General features: G+C 39.4%; 1 protein-coding gene across 9 annotated transcripts in view; it reads right to left on the minus strand.

Annotated features, from left to right (window-relative positions):
- Positions 1-460: 460 nt before the first annotated feature.
- The window catches only part of EZH2 (enhancer of zeste 2 polycomb repressive complex 2 subunit), a 51,952-nt gene continuing 33,434 nt past the window's right edge, over positions 461-18,978 (minus strand). For all 9 annotated transcript variants that reach the window (XM_074893276.1, XM_074893442.1, XM_074893361.1 and 6 more), the window contains exons 9-20: positions 15,252-15,343; positions 14,024-14,264; positions 13,419-13,588; positions 12,949-13,043; positions 6,085-6,125; positions 4,825-4,950; positions 4,252-4,430; positions 3,313-3,408; positions 2,613-2,694; positions 1,722-1,802; positions 1,522-1,606; positions 461-801 (exon numbers count right to left, since the gene is read on the minus strand). In XM_074893276.1, the coding sequence (XP_074749377.1) occupies positions 741-801; positions 1,522-1,606; positions 1,722-1,802; positions 2,613-2,694; positions 3,313-3,408; positions 4,252-4,430; positions 4,825-4,950; positions 6,085-6,125; positions 12,949-13,043; positions 13,419-13,588; positions 14,024-14,264; positions 15,252-15,343 (1,349 nt within the window). In that variant the 3' untranslated portion in view covers positions 461-740. The remainder of the gene's footprint in view (positions 802-1,521; positions 1,607-1,721; positions 1,803-2,612; positions 2,695-3,312; positions 3,409-4,251; positions 4,431-4,824; positions 4,951-6,084; positions 6,126-12,948; positions 13,044-13,418; positions 13,589-14,023; positions 14,265-15,251; positions 15,344-18,978) is intronic.

Consider the following 18,978-nt stretch of genomic DNA (forward strand, 5'->3'; position numbering starts at 1 on the left):
AGGAGATGAGGAAGAGAAAGGTATGTGTAATTACTGTTGCCTTTGTTATTCAGTTTGTTGCATTTGTCCCAGAAATCACAGCTGTTCTGGGGTGGTTTTGGGACACAGACCCCCCCACACCCCCTTTTCCCCTCCCATCAAATGCATCATGTTAAGATTAAGGAGACTTAGCCAAAGTAGAGAAATACCTAAAAAACTAAGGTTAGCTGGAGGAGTTTCTAAACTGCAGCCATCACTTCAGAGACTGCAAGTGTAGCTTCATGCCAAGGGTGTATGAAAACTGCTGAAACTACTGAAAATTTTACTTAGGTGCTATATGCTGAAGTTCCACAGTCTCCTACACTGTTTACGTCTTCACATTAATCTTAAATGGGACCTGAAGTAACAGGGCTGCCTTTGCTCAAGTTGAAAGCAAGTGTTCACATCGCTTCCTCAAGGCCGACACAAAATTCCCACTCAGTTCCAGTAAAAATGAAGAAGTTCAAGTATCCTTTATTCAAGGTTGAAAAATGTACCACACCACATTATTGCAAAAGTTCATCGGTACAAAACACTTTGCAGCTGGTGAGAAGGCAATAAAAAGTTGGGGTTTTTTAATTTGTTACTATAAATTACTGTTACAGTACTTTGCAAATACAGAATTTCAAATTGCATCATTTTTATTTTTCTAAAATTGCCCACAGTACTAGAAATTCCTGAAGATAAGGCAGCTGTTTGTTTAAAAGAAGAGGTAGCTGGTGTCAAGGGATTTCCATTTCTCTTTCAATGCCCACATACTTAAGGGCATCAGCTTGGCTATATCTGAAATTAAAAAAAAAAATTAAAACCCAGTAACACTGAACATTTCAGCTTTGTTGTTCTGACACAACAGCACAGCACCAGCTCCTGGAATACTCTTGTACTTAAGATTTTCCATAGTTTCCTCACCCGCTGGGGCCTTTATTCCTTGTGTGAATTTGCAGATGCAGAACAATGCTGACCACTCAAGAAACCGCCTTTAGAGGAGTTTGACCAAGAGGAAACAACACACTGAAATTCCAGACTTTTTTGCCTCAAATCTTGCAATGCTAGAGCTCCCTCTTAGCTAGTGGAAAGCAACTGCATTTCTCAAGGTTGACTTACACAGTGGACAGCTTTGTTTTCTTCAAGTGAGGTGATTTTAGAAAGTCTGAACACAATCTGAGTGAGCACTTCTCTGTACTAACACAAGAATTAATGGGAAAGACAACCCCTGTGGGTACCTAGGGAACCCTACCAGATTCATGGGCAGGTCTGTCCCTTTTGTCACTAAACTCTTCTCTGTACAAGCTGCTGTTCCAAGTTCACAAGGCTCTTAACCAGCCACTTTGCCCAAGTCAGTCTTACTGTGGTATCTGGCGTAAAAAGAAACACAAGGGCACCGCTGCTCAGCTGCCAAGAGCAGAGGGTGCAAGGAGGCAGGTGCAGTAATTAACTAGGAGCTGGGCAGAAATACTGAAGGCTAATCCAGTCTGATAGGAAGAAATTACAAAATTTACCAACCTGTAGTCAAAGAACAGTTCTTCACCAGTCTGAATGGCTCTTTTAGCAAATATTCCTATTCTGTGATCACCATTAACCATCATAACTGTTTAAAAGAGATTTAAACTTGTGTTAACACAAATACTGATAAAATATGTATTCTAAATAAGTATCCCACAGCATTTAATACGTTGCTAAAAGCAAATCAATTTAAAACTTACCTTTTGCATAGCAGTTGGGATTTACTGAATGGTTTGCAAATCTAATTTTGTTGCCCTTGCGTGTTGCGTCAACCACAAAATCTAAGGGGGAAACAACAACAAAACCCACGAGTGATGGATAGGTCACCCTCAAACCCATTTTTGTGTTCAATACCTCGTGTGCTTGGATTTTGGCAGCTGGAGAAGATAACTGCTCAGCTTCCCACATGGAAGAGCTGGCACATCATCCTACGATAGCTTTATTGTTCTGCAGGACACAAAACAGTCCAGCTGCCCCACGCTGTGCTTTCTATTTATCTCCCCCACAGTGGCCCTGCCTTAGTTTCTCATTTGAAAAGCTTCTCTACCTTTATTCCACAAGCTCTATAAATATGTTAAGTCAATACTGACATAAAGCAGCTTTTTTCCCTGCTTTCAAATATTTTCTTGACACAGTGCAGTCTGTATTTTTCTCCTCGAGTGGCAGTAGCCACATACCACGTACCTCTGTGTGGCTTTTCCCCCCAGACACTACACAAAATTACCATCATCGCTTACTGCTAATTTAAGTCACAGTAAAATTATTTCATAGAATACCTAGCAAGCCTTTTAAATTCTTTAGGCTACTTAATGCTTGCACATAATTTTACTCCATGAAATTCCACTTAACTCATCTTGTACAGTTGGCTTGTGTAATGGCTCTATCAGTACCATCTAGCTGACTACCATTTAGAGGGGGGAAAAAAAAGAAAAGGACTAGCTGTCGATATTAGGAATCCACACATTGCTAGGAAAAGATGTGCAGAAGAAAAATTTCTCAGTGTTACCTGCTGCCTGCAAAAGAGCGGGGCTGAACAACATGGTGAGCATATTTTATTTATGCTGCAAGGGTTATGACTAGTACATACATACCATTATTCAAGTTAAACAGAAAGCTGCACATGTATTTGTCGTATACTTTTCCTCTTCTGTCTGCCTCATCCTGAGAAATAATCTGAAAGAGATAGTATTTGTAAAACAGACCACCTCTTCCCTTCTGTAACCGTAACAGCTTAAGGTCAAAACCCCAGACATTCTGAAAGAGCAGTGGGGTTTTTTTTATTCTCTGGGCCTGAAGATATTCCCAAACATAAAGTACTGTTTTCAGCAAGCGCTCTGCGCTTATCAACCAACCATGCTTTGCACTTCGCATAAGTAAGTTCTTTCAGAGCACAAGGAAAGCAAGAATTGCTTCTCATCTCAAAATCAAGACCACATACCTGATTCCGGGGTTTATTGCTACAGAATACAATTTAGTGAAAGCGCCTACTGAATTTTAGGACAATATTAAATGATTTTAGACACAATTCCTGGTGCATTTGAACTGGAATTGCATCTAAGATAAAGATGACATTCCAGCCTCTCACTCTCACAAGAACCTATGTCAATTTTTTTGTGGTATTTCAACCATCTAGCTCCTGGCTTTGGAGCCTCTGACAGGAGTAGCTGTATACTTAAGTCAATCACATCTCTGTCTAAACATGATACCGAGCTAGAGACAATCTCTTGGTCCCTAGCCAACACACAACTTCACCAGTTAAGCTCATACATAACCAGTGCTCTCCATCCTTACCTCACCACAGTATTCAGATATGAATTCATTCTTCTGTACAGGATCTTTGATGAAAATTCCCCAGCCTGCCACATCTGAAGGTGCCAATAGCAAGTGCTGTGGGAGTGGAGGAGAAGAAAAAAAAAAAAAAAAAAAAAGAGTTTAGACATGCCTGGCTTGGATCTGGTTTTTGTTTTGGCTTTTTGGTTGGTTGGTTTGTTTTTAACAGAATCACTTAATGAAATGTATGCTGGGACTCCAGGAGAGAAGACAAACATGGATTCTTCTAATTATCAAATGCACGCTAAAATTACAGCTCATGGATCAGATGTTTTACATGAAAGAAAAACCAGGTGAAGTACTGGAAAACCAAGAAAAATTTTAGTTTAAGCTTGAAATGAGGGTGTTACATAAAAACATACACACTAAGGATTTCAAACTAGAAAGGTCTGCAGACAGGAGCCCACTACTGATTAGCTCAGTATTTGACTGAACTAGTTTGTGAGAATATGTTGCGGAGCAGAAATAAACCTTGGTTAATTAATTTATTTATTTATCTAACAGATCAGAATGGGCTTTTGAGAGCAGACTGTATACAAGTTTGTGCATCAGAATCAACAACTGAAGAAAGAAATAGCCGGTATCTATGTCTGAGCCAAACTTCCTTATGCTGATCTAGGGGGAGACTGACATGCTATCACTTTAAAACAGCAACCTATTTACAAATTACAAGCGAAGCCTGGTTGGGGAGAAGGAGATACATGACAAGGTATACACACAGCTTAACAGCAGCACATAAGCAAGCTAAGGTGACAGCTACCACCCTTTTTGTTTGGTTTTTTTGCTTTGTTTTCCTGTCTGACAGCATAAAGGCAAAGAAATTCCATTCCCTGGTATGAAAATATAAAAGTGCCTGAAACCCGAGGCAATAGGCATGTAGTTGTACAACTATCGACATACTTTTTTGGATCCTCTCTGAATGCTGCAGTTCTTGCAAGAAACATTTTTGCTGTCCCAGTGGTCAGCTGCTCCACATGTTAAACAGAGGTCAGGGTCACATTCACGTACAGCTAGGTAACACGGGCACTGCTTAGTGTTGCATTGTGCTTTACAACGACATCCAGGAAACCTGTTTTGGCCTGCAAAGGAATATATGGAAAACAAAAAGAGCAAGTATGAACAAAAGACATTGTAAGATTTTGGCAGTGCAGATTATAGCATGTCAGAAAATAAAAAAGAAAAACACACAGCCATTGACGTCTGTATAAGACATTTGGAGGTACTGCAAGTTCTTTCCTTCCCTGTTTTTACTGTAGTCTTCCTCAACTTTAAGTCTGAAGACTCTTTTTGACTTTATTCAATGGCTAATTAAGAGGGCCAGATTAAACTGAATGTGTGCTCCCTTCTCACACCATTTGACACAATTTGCTGCTCCTGCAAACTCAACCTGCGGTAGGGACAGACTGCTAGTACACAGTTAGATGCTAGGACAGTGAAAGGAATTTATAGATAGCTTTTAAATGTTTTACTTACATTCTGAGCTGCACTGACAAAACTTCTCACAGAAGTTTTGAGCAATTACACATGGGCATGAGCTATCGCAAGGCTGACGTGGATGATCACATGGCTGATAGTTGTAAACATGATTCGATGACCCATCTGAATAAAAATAGCAACATTTTGTAAAGTTGAAAGGTGCAAACAAACAGTTCCCATCACTCTTTAAAGCAGAAATTCCCTTTTAGTCATTTAACTAAGAAAACCCAGAAAATGAACAAAAAAACCCCAAACCTACGATGAGTGGGGTTAAAAAAACCAAAAGACACCAAATCAGAACTGTAAGGTTAGTCAGGTGTTTGACACCATTAGTTGCCTGCTTCCTAGTGCACTTCATTCTTCCCAGTACTCAGCTGCTTTGAATATTCAGAGCTAAAAACTGTTTACTGTGGAAAGCTGAAAAACAAAACTACAATGGTATAATTTCCTGTGTGAACATGTTCTAGAGTAGCACTGATATTATTCAGCAAAGTAAATTTGCTCAAACACTCCCAAGTAATTTTTACTCTGGAGCAACAGTCAACTTTCAAACAGATAGACTGGCAAAATGACACCCAGTCATTATACCACTGTGCTTTGCCAAGTCAATTTTCCAATACAGACAACACTAACATCTTAGAGGCAAGGAGGGACTATCGGGGATAAGTCTAGAGCTTTACCTATAGAGCAGCTAGGAGAATTTGGTGCTATATAAATTGTATTTGCTGTCAGTACTCCTGAGCTCGTGTTGGGTTTGCATGTATTTGTAAAAATGCTCAAGTTAGCAATCAGCAAGTAAAAAGGAGACACGCACAAATTGATCAATTATTTATGTTGCTAGAAGTCCCAATGATTCTCAAGAAATTTTCAGATAACTATTTCTAAAATAAGCTGGGTTTTTTTAAAAAAAAAAAGCTGCTTTTTACCACAGCTCCTATTGTTAATACCATTTTTATCTGTACCTCAATGAGGCCATACTGAAAAGATTGTAAATTCAGCCTCTTTCCCTTTCTCTTGAATTATACATAGCTCTTCCAGTTATGTAAACCAAACAGTACCTTTTGTCCCTACGATATCAGTAATGAGAGCTTACTTTTATTCTTTTTATTCCCTCTATAATCTCTAGCTCCCCATGGAAGGTATATAATGGCTTCACATTAAAAAAAAAAAAACACCCAAACCCCAAAAAACAAAACCAAAAAAGCAGTAGTAGGATCTTAAAAGTTCAGGATATAAATTGAATGGAAAGATGCTAACCCTTTTTCAGCTGTATCTTTCTGCAATGAGCAGCCCACAACCTGCAAAAACACAAAACACAAGAAGGTTGACAGGAACTCCTCCTGCAGTGGGCTGGGAAAGGTAGCTGCATCTTGCACCCACACTTGACTTAAAATGGGAATGCTTGTGGTAACATGAACATCTGCTAACTGCGCACCAGTCGCAAGCGGTTGCAGCAGAACCACCCTGTCCCAGTCTCTCCGAGCTGACCATCAGTGCTCTGCAGGCTGCTCCCTCCCCCTCCCTGCCCAGGATTGTACAGACGGAGCAGCCCCCACCCAGCCCAGGCTAGAGAGATGCTTAAATTCATATGGCCTTGAAGGAAAAACCTGCAAAGAGGAGGCTGCTGGAGCTGCAGCAGGAAGGATACGGAATCGCAGATACGGAGGGACGTGTCTAAATAGGGGAGCAAAGTTCTGCCAGCAGTTTGCTCCTCAGGACGTGGCCCCCCGCCACACTGGTAGTCTCCTACAGGTCACAGCCAGGTATCGCCCTTCGTCTGCCGAGCTCCAAGTATATGACACCAGGAGATCACATCTGTCTGGCACAGCCACACCGAGGCAACCTCAGTATTTCTTCTGGTTGGACAGACTTTTCCTCAGCTTGTTCTGACTGGTGGCACTGTGCTAAGCCTTTTCCCTTTTACTTCAAACTCTATACACCTTTCTCTTACATCCTTAGAGTTTTCCTTCACTGTCCTCTTCCTCCATTAGCTTAGCTAAGCACTCCCTTTGCAAGAAGTGGTGTTTGTTACTGGAGGAAGGGGTGGTTTAAGAGTAGCTTTCTCACTATACTTTAAAGTTCTTGCAAGCTACAATTACCCCTTTTATTTTGTACCCGTTTCAGATTGCAAGCTCTTTGGGCAGGAAATGTCTACTATTCCATAAATAGCTGTATCAGACACAATCTAGCAAAAACACCTGGCTAGACCTTCGGTATCAAAAGGAAAACCAGACTTAAATTTCAGTAGCCTTAAAATTAAAGGAGAGGTCAATGGTTTTAGTTTCTCTTCAATTCTCTGCATTTCAGTTAGCACTTGAATTTCAGCGAATAAACAGAATAAAAAAATATTAGATTAAGGATTCTCAAAGTTTATACTTCTTGGACTTTCTTAGTATGTCATATAGCAACATTAAGAGAACATGGGAGAAGCCCCTTTCCCTGGCCAAATAAGACACTGCTAGCTGTACCTAGCAACCTCACTTTCTCTGCAGATTTACTTAGCAGTCCAAAATACTCGTGAAGACGTTACTAAAAAATCCCCAGAACAGAACACTCAGAAAGCCTTTCAGTGAGTGCAACACTCAGAGGCTTGCAGTCTGAAAAAATATCTCCTGCTATACTTAAAACACTTAAATAAGTATTCATACATATAAATACTTTATATACACACACACACACATTAAACTACTTAAATAAGACTTTTTAGCCACTACTTCTTTCATAAAAGCGTGATATCAATTTCTACTTTAACCGAATAGTGTGCTGGCCCCCCCGCCCCACACAACAGCTTTAGGTAAGCAAGATTCTCTATGCAATTGCTCTTTCAAAGCTTTACAGTTAAGACTTAACGTTAAGTGCTCGACAGCCAACTTTCTTACAAGCATTTGAAGGAACCCATACAAGTTAGAGACCCACAGAGGCAGACTTGTCCAAGTAACTGAGGTTGAGGGGAGGGAACAAACCCAAAGACTATCAGCACTACAGAGCACTGTAATAAAGAGATCACTTAAGAGTGACTCACTCTAGAAAAAAAAAGGCTACCAACATAAGAAGACAGTTCCCATATAACTGAAAGGAGTGCAATTTTGACTTAAATTACTCTAATGCACACCAAACTACTTTTCTTTTTTGTCTGGCTGGTATTCATCAAGTGTAACGTATATCTTATTTTTGAATAATTCTTTCACAGAAGCTTCTCTTTCAGCCCAAGATTATAAGGACCTACTAGCATACCAAACCCTTAAAAGCCTTCTGTGGACAGACTTCTTAAAATGCCATTTCATTAGCAGTTACTATGAACCTTTCCCCCCACCCCCCCCCTTCTTTTAAAGAATTAGGGTAGTGCTGACCTAAAAAAGTAAAATGCCACTTGCTGACTAGTTACCACCTGAGACTTTTTGGTTTCCATGGGAAAGTATAGACTATATGGACAAGGTCACCTGAATATTACAAAGATTGCCACCATCAACATAGCATTAATACTAATAACTCGTCCAAATGGATAGAAAATTAAATATGGCAGTCACAATGGCAAAGGCATAAGCTTAGCCACTCGTGTAACAGAGACTGGTGTCACAGGAGGAAGAGAGTCTAGCAAGGAAGGAGCTGGAGACATGCAGTGTGAGCGTGAATTGTGAGGGATGACAAGACAACATGAAGCTAGCTGCCAACAGTGACAAATTTGACAAGAGGTTTGATTAGCACAATCAAATAGTACAGGCATTGGCTTCTAACTTTCAAAAACTGCCAGGAAGCACTGCAAGTCCCCCTGATTAGAGCACAAAGCTGAAGGCTGAATGAGTACCATACGAAAGGTGGACTAATTTATCTATCTGCCCTATAATCTGCTATCTCAATCAGGTTCCAAGCACCAGGAAGCAAAGGCAAGGAAAAGACAGAAAGTTGAGAAAGCACTTGGACTCGAAGCTTCATAAGCAAAAGCAAACTGGAAACTCTGTGGCAGATTTCCAAGCAAGCAGGTGGATTTGTGCATCTGGTTTCTGACATCTGCAGGATAGCCAGCTTAGAAAACAAGTGTTTCCAGAAGCATTATGACAGAAGCTGTCAAAAATATTGTTGTTCTCTGCTAACAACCTACTAGATTTTGCTGGTGTTTTCAGGAGACACTGGTATCAGCTAATCAGGCAGTACAAACGCATTCTCTGAAGCTTACACGAGCATTTCTTTCTCTGCACAGGGATACTCTACCAGAAATAGCACTGAAAATTCAAAATACATGCCAACTGTGTCAATATTTGATTTTCTGGCATCACTCAAAGACTTCTTTTCAGTCTCCTAAATCATATCTACTCTAAGACTCAGCCTTCCAACCAGGTGGCATATAAGAATATCTGTGCCAATGCCTCAGCTGCACCTTTTGCCTGGTAACAGCGAGACTTTAAATCCCTATAAAAAGGCACCCTGAACTCTAGGCAGAACCACATAAGCTATTCAAACATATGCAGTGAACAGCAGCCCAGCAGAAGATAGGGACAGGAGGAGGAAAATGAGAAAATGGGGGAAAAAAAAGATACTTTCAAATAAAGTTTACTAAGTACACTTGCATCCAAATAGGGGATGACGGAGGGGAGGAAAACAAAAATAATCAAGAAGCAGCATTACATGGCCCTACAATCAATAATAGATCCTTACTAATCCAGAGGAAGGAGTGTTGATTAGTTAAAGCAAATACATGTGTTTTTCTTCCACTGCTGGGAGCTGAATTGTAAGGGAATTAATAGTACTGAAATACTGTCCCTCCAGCGTACATTCGTGCTGTTCTGAATTCTTTTTTGGTTCAGATTTTTCTATTGACTTCTATGCAAAGTACTTGCTCTTCTAGCAAAGCAGAGTTTTCACAAACTGCCAGGTTAATCTCTGATACATAGCACAGTCTGACACTTACTGGCTCTCCAAAACACAACTATATAACAAGTCTTCTCCTCTCATTGATCGGCCTTGTTACGGCTCTCTAACGAAAATGACACTGGAAGGAGGGAGCGAATATCTTTTACTATCCAAGAAGGATGTAACCTTGCCAGCTAGTTGCTCAGTATGCCTATACAGTCACTAAGATCGCATGGAAATAAGTGAAGTCTTGTAAGAAAGTTTATCAAATCAGTTAATAGAGGCCATTAAAAGCAGCCTTCTGCTGCAGCTTTTCTCTTTGGTGAATGCTGCGTTTGCTCAAAGGCTGTCTACCACAGGTACACATGGAAAACCTGCAGACCAGTAAGTCCCTTGAAATGGAAAAGTGCAAACAGGACAGAAGGGCCTTCCTGGTTCTAGGACTGGATTTACCTTAGGAGTGAGAACTCAACTCAAAGAAACAATAAACAGAGAAAGACTTGGAGATGGTTTTCCCAACTACTAGTTGTGTGACTTTGTGTTGGGTTTGTGCATGGTGTGGTTTTGGTAGTGGGGTAGGGGCTGCAGGGGTGGCTCCTGTGAGAGGCTTCTCGAAGCTCCCCTGGCTCCAAGTCAGCAGACCCGCCTCTGGCCAAGGGCGAGGCAGAATCACAGAATGATCTAGGTTGGAAAAGACCTTGAAGATCATCTAGTCCAAGCATTAACTGAACACTGAGGCAATCGGTGATGTGGCTGCGCCTCTGCGATAACGTAAAGAACCTGCTGGGCAAGGAGCAGGGAGAAAGAGAGGGGAGGGGAATGATGTGATGTGAGAGACACTATGCAGACACTAAGGTCAGTGAAGAAGGAGGGGAGGTGCCCCAGAGCAGAGTCCCCTGCAGCCTGTGGTGAGAGGTCAGGCTGTCCTCCTGCCACCCACAGAGGTCACCGGTGGAGCAGATGCCAACCTGCAGCCCATGGAGGACCCCACGCCAGAGCAGGGGGCTGTGCCTGAAGAAGGCCAGGGCTCTGAGGGAAGCCCGCACTGGGGCAATCCATTGCTGGGAGAACTGCAACACATGGAAGGGACCTGCGCTGGAGCAGTGAAGAGCTGCAGCCTGTGGAAATGACTCATGTCAGAGAAGTTCATGGAGGACTGTCTCCCGTGGGAAGGACCTCACACTGGGGCAGGGGAAGAGTGTGAGGAGTCCTCCCCCTGAAGAGGCAGGAGCAGCAGAGACAATGGGTGATGAACTGACTGTAACCCCCATCCCCTGCACCACTGGCTGGGGAAGCAGAGAAATCAAGAGCAAAGCTGAGCCCAGCAAGAAGGGAGGGGTGGCAGGGAGATGTTTTAAGATGCAGTTGTATTTCTCGCTGTCCTACTCTGATTTGATTGGTAAATTAGTGGTGGTATTCAAATTAAATTGACCTTTTTTTCCCCGAGTCTGTCTTTTGCCCACGACCATAACTGGTGAGTGAGCCCTCCCTGTCTTTGTCTCGACCCAGGAGCCTTTCATTATATCTTCCCCTGCCCATCCCACTGGGGGGGAGGAGTGCGCAAGCTGCTGCATGGTGCTTTGTTGCCAGCTGGGCCTGCACTGCCACAGACATCTTTAGAAGTGCTCAGATTACAGCAGTATGCACGTGGGCTGAAAGGTTTTCCTTTTTTAAAAGGCTACTGCACGCAGAAGAATGGGCACAGCTTGACTGCCACATACTCTGTGAAATCAAATTTTAAAAATTATTTCCTTCCTTCAATGAGAGTTTAAAGAATTAAAAGGCATTTCAAAACTAAATTGCTAGCACAAAAGCTTTTATACTAGCAACTAATAAGAACAATAATATCAAGAAATCCCACCTAATGGTATGGTGTTTTATTTATTTGGAAAAAAGACCCAAACAAAAGTCTCAACACTCCTCCAAAACAATGTCAACCTGATAACCATACAATCCATTTCAGCTTCAAAACATGTTTGAGCCTTTCAGTTGCTCTTTTCAAATACGTGTAGTGGCACCACTTTTATAGCAATTTGGGTGAATCTGAAAGCAAGCTAATTCCCAACTGCATATTCTAAACTTGCACTATAGCTAATAACTCCAGATTTAAACAGCCAAGCCCACCAAATGCCCAAAAACTTGAAAACTGTGCCAAGAGCATTAAATCAATAGTTTTTGCTGAGAACAGAATCTCTTCCAGATGCTCACTGAATCTTTTCCTAGCTCACATTGGCTGCCTCTATGCTACAAAGCAGAAACATTCTACTCCACATCAACAGTATCTTTGAGCCAGTATCAGGAATTTCACTAAACCTGGAAATAATAAATATACTTAGACAAGCTAAGACAGAAGGCAAGAAGAATTGACGTGAGAAGAACTGGAAGAACAAACTTGGGGGAAAATAAGGAAAGTTAAAAGGAGAAATAGGAAACTTTATGGAAAAAAGTGTACTTATTGCTTGCAAAAAGAAATGTTCTTGCTAATTTTCAGTCAGCTCTTCATCTCCTAGGTTCTTATTCCTGGGAATAAAAATAGTCAAAGCAGAGTTGCATTTTTCAAACCTCAGGATTCTCAAAGAAAAATGCGTTTCACTGACAGCCAGCCACCAAGTTTACAATTTCAACAGGAATTGTTTCAGATTATCTTTGTGGCTTCAGCAAAAAACTTAATTTCAGTCTTCACTGCAGCTTCACTTCAAAGAACAACTTGTTAACCTGCTTCTTTTAGTTGAAGTTCTAGTTGATGAAGAAACTGAGTGCTACAAAGGACTAGTATCTCAAAGAAAAAAAAAGGCAATCCTACTAGTTTGCTACAACATTTTTGCTCACTGATCATCTGAATCTTAATGGAATACACTTCACCATAAAAAACCCATGAGCTTTATTTTACAAAATACCATATAATCATTATTGAATCCCATTATAATGCTTGAAAATTTAATATTTATTGCTGCAAACAAAATTCTACCACCATACCTTCAAAGGTAGAACAAGCTGTGTAGAGTATTTCTAATCTAAACTTAGTTTGACTGCTTGCAGCAATACACCTACAAGAATCTGGCTGTTAAACAGGTTAAAAAGAAGGGAGAGAGGAAGAGATGTGGAAGGTTATACTTGCCAATGTGGTAAGACTTTTGTATGAAACCAAAAAATCATTTTGTTTTTGGAAGCAAAAGGAGAAGATTTGCATGACACTTCCTCCAAAATACTTTCTGTCTGATCCCCTGTTCTCCAGTTTATTGTTATGCTAAGGTTATTTAGTAACAGATTTACCTGTGTTTCCTTTTCTTCTTTCTGGGAGGAGTATCAACATCTTCAGCAGGGACTGGAGCAATAATACTAGATTCCTTTACTCTAAACTCATACACCTAACAAGAGATACCATAATACATCCACGATAAATCTCTCACTAGTAGAAAGTTGCTCATTTTCTAAGTTAGTATGATTTTCTCCAACCAAGAACTTACAGATTATATCCAGTCATAGCCTCTTTTCAATACATTTAAAGTTGATTATTTTTGTCATTTAAGAACAGTCTAATTTAAACCTCCTGTAACTTTAATTTAAAAACAGTTTTAAAACTAACTTTTATATATTTGTGGCATGAATTCTGGATCATAGCATTCTTGGGAAAACCAAGAAAATGAATTAATTTTCTCTTTTAGTAATCAATACTAGTATTTCTATACTTCAGTTTTAAAAGTAAAATGCTGTCATCCTTAACAAGTAGGTTCCCTTCTTACCTGCCTGCATGTTTTGGTCCCAATCAGTCTGGCAATTGCACAGAAGTTGTCATAGTAGGTACCAATAAGAACTCTAAACATTGAGGCTTCTGCACCACTCCATTCCACATTCTCGGGAGGCTCAATATTTGGCTTCATCTTTATCGGTGTTTGACACCTAGAATTTGCTTCTGTAACAAATGAGAGTGTGGATCAGTGTAAGGCTACGTTTCAAAAATTTTACATAGCACTTAAAAATGCCAAATTCTTAACTGTAGTTAAAAATATCCCAGGTTTTTGTTGTTGCTTCCTAATCTAAGTGCCACAACAAAATAGCAGTTTTCACATACCTCTTAAAGTAGTTAAAAATAAGGTAACAGTAGCTATTGAAATTACACAATCTCACTTCTATACATAAATTGAGACAACCTGGAAATTTTCTTACAGGGTTCTCTTTGATTAAACTCGTATTATTACTTTGTCTTTTCATTCAGTTCCATACATTCCAAATATGTGGTTTCTAGGATCGCGTGGCTCAACTTGGTTTGGGTTTTTTGGTTTTGTGGTTTTTTGGGTTTTTTCCAATCCTCTCAAGCACTGCAGCTAACTGAATAAAGAAGCCTTACCAGAGGAACTGGATGTTTCATCTTTCTTTTCTTCTTCTTCTTTATCATTGTTTTCTCCTCCAGTTTCAGTTCCAGCTTCTCTATCACTATCTGTGTCTTTCGATTCCAATACATTTATTGTCGGCGTGCTGGGTCTGCTGGTGTTGTTTGGAAGTCTTCCCCTTCGGCGGCCACCTGGGCGCTTTGGTGGTGTCTTTATACGCTCAGCGGTCAAGGCAGCTGCAAACTCCTTTGCACCTTCCTAAACACAAAACATTATCATTTTCAGTAAGAGAATTAAAAGTGTTTTCACCTGTGGTCAGGGATTGGGGGAGAACACGTTCTACTTGCACGCTGTATAACTTTGCATTATTCTACAAATTAATCACGTACACACAAATTCTAGTTAAATGCACTCTAACAATGAACATAAATACTTTTGATGCTATCATGAAAAAATAAATCTACATTTACAGAGTACTTATGTCAGTATTTCAGTTCCACTTTCATTTTGGCTGCCAAATGAAAAAGAATCCAGTAGTAAATTTCTATTTTCCTAGATGACAGAAAAAAAAATGAGAATTTCCCCCCAGAGAATACCCTTCAAAATACAAGAAATCTTCTTGCACATGGCACTTGAACAATATGCATTCTGCATTTTTTAGAATGCAATCACTGGTGATTTGTTTTCTAGTGGAAAGGGGTATGACAATGCGTAGCAAGCTTTTAGATTGGAAAATTACATGGTTTCTCGTACTAAAAAAATTTAGGAGAAGTATGAGAGAGATTTGAAATTATATTACTAAGGATTTCACCTTATTAATTTCCATCCTGTTGTTTCTCAAGAGCACAAATAATGGATGGAATCTGCCTTCAGCAAACTAAAAAACCTTTATAATTTTTAGTTGTGATATAACTTATGAGAGTGCTAAGTCTGTAAGACCCAGTTGTTTGACTAGATTGGACACAATAGCAGCAACATATTATTAGGAGGTGGTAATCTTTCTTCCCTACAGATATGTCAGGCTACATCTAATAGAGCTGAAAATTATTCCTACTTAGATTTTCATTTGATGACTGGAAGTAAACTCTTTTCTTTTGCACAAGCTGAAGATAACATACTTGACTTCAAGTAGTGCATATGCTTGTGGGCCATCACAGATCCAGCATGTCCTTACACTAAGCGTAGCTTGCTATACTGCAGCTAGCACTAGCACTTAGTGAATTCTAACATATGAAATTATCTTACCAGATGTTGATAACAGTGCGGTCCACAAGGCTTATTATCTAATGCTGTTTCTGTATTCTTTCGTTTATAAGTATTAGGAGTTGCATGGAATGCTGTTGAATCAAAACATCACATTTGTAAGTTTTCATATTAAAGATACACTAAATATCTAACCTCAAACAGTATCCAAAACATAAGGTTTACCAAGACTTTACTAAAACCAGAATAAAAATTATAACAAATGGAAAAAAAACCACAAAATAAACCCCATCTAGTGACATCTGACTTACCGCTTAAATACACAGAGACAGCACACATGGGTAAATTTTGCATATGCCCGTTTATATCAGTGAAGACAGTCATCACATTTGTCTCATGTATCAAGGAAGACTTGCTGTATCTTCCTTCCCAACAAACAGAACAGACTTTAATTCTGTTACCATGTTAAACAGAATTATTCAGGACTTCTCCTATTAAGGCATGATGATCTGTTAATCTGTAAAATTCAGGTCTTCAATTTCTATCTTGTCAAAAAATCCAACCCCACACACTTTGGAAAGGCAATGGACGCACCTTTCATTCTTGTTAGAAGGACACGTAAGCATTTTTACTCTATCAGTTTATCAGCACTCCAACTAAGCTGACAGGTGATAAGAGTTCAGTTCCTATATCCCAGATGAAGGGTAAAAATAAAGTAGCGTCACACAGTCACTGTGGATCAGAACAACCACAGAGGAGTGTCTGCTCATGTATCTGACAGACTCTTAAGTTGCAGCATGGTGACTCAGAAAGGAGCAGAACTGGACACATTACAGGTGCAACGTGAGCACCTTTATAACAGGATGGCCTTGTTTCCTACCCATTCCCTTTGCCAGAGCTCATCTCTACCAGCTCTCCCCCTGTGCAATCCCTGCCTCCCAGCAGGATGTTTTCGGAGAGACTGACTTTCCTGGTTTTGCTGGAAGTCTTGGGAACTCTTCTGAATCCCTTACTTAACTGAAGCCTGGAAAACCTGCAGCTAGATTCTCACCAGAACTCATATAACTCATGTTCCCAAATTATATTAGGAGTCTTTTGAAATATCTTAGTTTTCTGCAATTCTCTTTTTTAAAAAAAAAAATCCTCCATGCTCAAAGAACGCATTTTTTATATCTATATAGATATCAATAAATGTGCTAACAGTGGCATACACAACTAAAAGGAACAAAAATGGAGAATGTACTCAAGTTTTTTTAAAAAACAAAACCAAACCAACACAAACCCAAAAAACTATTCAGTGCTGTCTGTTTCCTAATGCTCCATAAAGGCCTACAGAAGACACCCATCTGAAAATGCACAATTCCCAAGCACTGTGAAAGCACTTATGCTGCAGTTTTACCACAGTTGCAGTTAGGCAACTGTAACTTACAATTAAGTTTTTCAACAGTCAGTAAATAAAAAATGCTAAAGTTCAAACTGAAAGAAGAAATCCCTCCCCTCCTACCCCTATTAATCAATAAGGGCTGGTCCATACCAACACCACACCCTTCTCCTTCAGTAAGCCACCACCATAGGATTTCCTACTCATCTTATTTCTAGACTGTGCACAAGGCTTCTCTTCATAACAGTCCACTATGCTTTCAAGACTAAACTTTTTATAAATGCTCTTCCTTCCCTTTTAAAGAATGTGGGCCAAGCTCACATATGTCTTCACAGACAAAGTGTTTAAAATTTAATTTCAGTGATCTGGCTTGCAGTGTAGCTCCACAAGTACTTGTTTTGGCACCAGTGGGGAGGGTGACCAGTGGTGGTGAGCGCTTCTTAAGAGAGCTCTGATGAAACCATCACTTCATGCTCCTCTCCCATAAGGGAAGGTGTGCTGGAAATCCAATCATAAATTCTATAATGTTATGCCCGTATTAATGACAGCAGCACACAGGAACCTCAGGGAAGCAATGTATTCTTCCAAGGTTTTCTTAAAAAGGTATAAACAAAGTATCACTAATTAAACATTGTGTCACTTTCTCCAGAGAAATATATTACATTTTATAAATCTGGAAACACAAAAAAGCTTTCATTTTCCACATATGGACATACAGATATGCAAAAATTATTTACAAGCAAGTATAGGAATGTAGTTTAATGCGTATTATTGCTATTAGCATTCTTTCTTCCCCCACATTCCAGCTAAAAGCGTTTATGTGGCATGTCACTTCTCACGTTTCACATATCCTTCAAGTGTTCATACATTGTGTAGGTAAAATATGTTAAATAACAAAGAAACCTTGTAACTGAATGCCAAGTTATTCCACCTTTTTCCAGCTTTTAAGAAACAATGGGAACACCCCACCCAAAAGTGGAGGAGAAAAAAACCACATTTTTCAACACTGCATCTTTAAATTTGTAGAGTATACCATTTCATTTATTCAGGGGTTTTTTTGGTTGTTTTTTGTTTTTTGGTTTTTTTCATATAACTGTTTTACCCTCTCTTCACACCACAAGGAAAATAATTTTGCAACAATGCAGAAGAGCAGTAAAACATTTGCAAGCCATGATCTATATCGGACTGCTGCAATGTGAAGAAATCAGAACTGTTCTTTTTACATGTCACTTGCAGATGCAAACATTTCTCACAAGTTCATTTGTGGGAGGTCCTAAATTGAATGTTTATTTAAAAAAAAAAAAATGTTTTCCTTTAGACAATTAAGAAATGTTTAGTTTGTAATGCAGTGAAACAAATCAATGTTTGACTTTTTAAACCAGCGAGACCTCAAAAATACACTATATCTGATACTTAATATTAGAATCATATCTTGTATTCCACTATTTCAAAAACACCCAACATAATATAGTACTGACAACTATAGTCAAGAATCTACCACCGCTGTTGCGAGGTATTTTTTGGGGAGGCTTGTAACAAAGGGCCCAGGACAAGAATAAAACCGTACAGCTGTATTATGAATCTTGCAAATATCAGTAGTAATTTTTCAAAAAAAAAAATCAAAGAAGACTTTGCAGAATTTCCTAAATAACTAAACTCCATATTTCATCAATAATTTCCTTAAGAAAGTCATTCTAAAACTGCTTCACTGAGCATGGTTTTTGTCTTTGAGATTTATTACCTGTCTCATCCCCAGTGGGCTCAATTCTCATATTTTTCATAATGTGAAAGTACACAGGCAACAGTTTAGCCTGAAATGTACATCTGCTTCACAGTCAAGCTATTTGGGAAATTCTCCCTACCTGATATTTTTCCTTCTTCTAAATTCTTTGTTAGTCCAGACATTTAGGCATAATTCCTTGCTGTCAGCAAATGAAGTCGGTACACAAGTTTTTTCAGTAATGTCATCACCTGCACATAAAGGGATTGCCAGGTCGTCAAGGGGACTTGACATGTTAAAAATCTAATGATAACTTTTCCAATATTTAACCCAAGTGTTCTAGAACAAAGATTCGAAACTCCATAAAATAAGGCTAATCTTAACAAAAAAAATGGAATCTGAGAGGGGGAATTACAAAAATCAAAACCAGACCTAATAGAATTTCTGTATTTTTTTAATTCTCTATGCCTTCTCCAGATATTTGCTCCTTTCAAGGTACAAATCTGATCCCTGTAGCCCACCACATTACCAAAGTAATTCATCAAAAAAGTCATCAGCAGAAGCCAGGGCATCATCCTGTAGCGCTTGGCAATTGCATGAAGTAGAACATAAGGGCAACTGATAAGGGTGCCAGTAGAAACATTACCAACTTTTTAAAGAAGTTAAAT

The sequence above is a fragment of the Strix uralensis genome, chromosome 1 (assembly GCF_047716275.1).
Source record: "Strix uralensis isolate ZFMK-TIS-50842 chromosome 1, bStrUra1, whole genome shotgun sequence".
NCBI lineage: Eukaryota > Metazoa > Chordata > Aves > Strigiformes > Strigidae > Strix > Strix uralensis.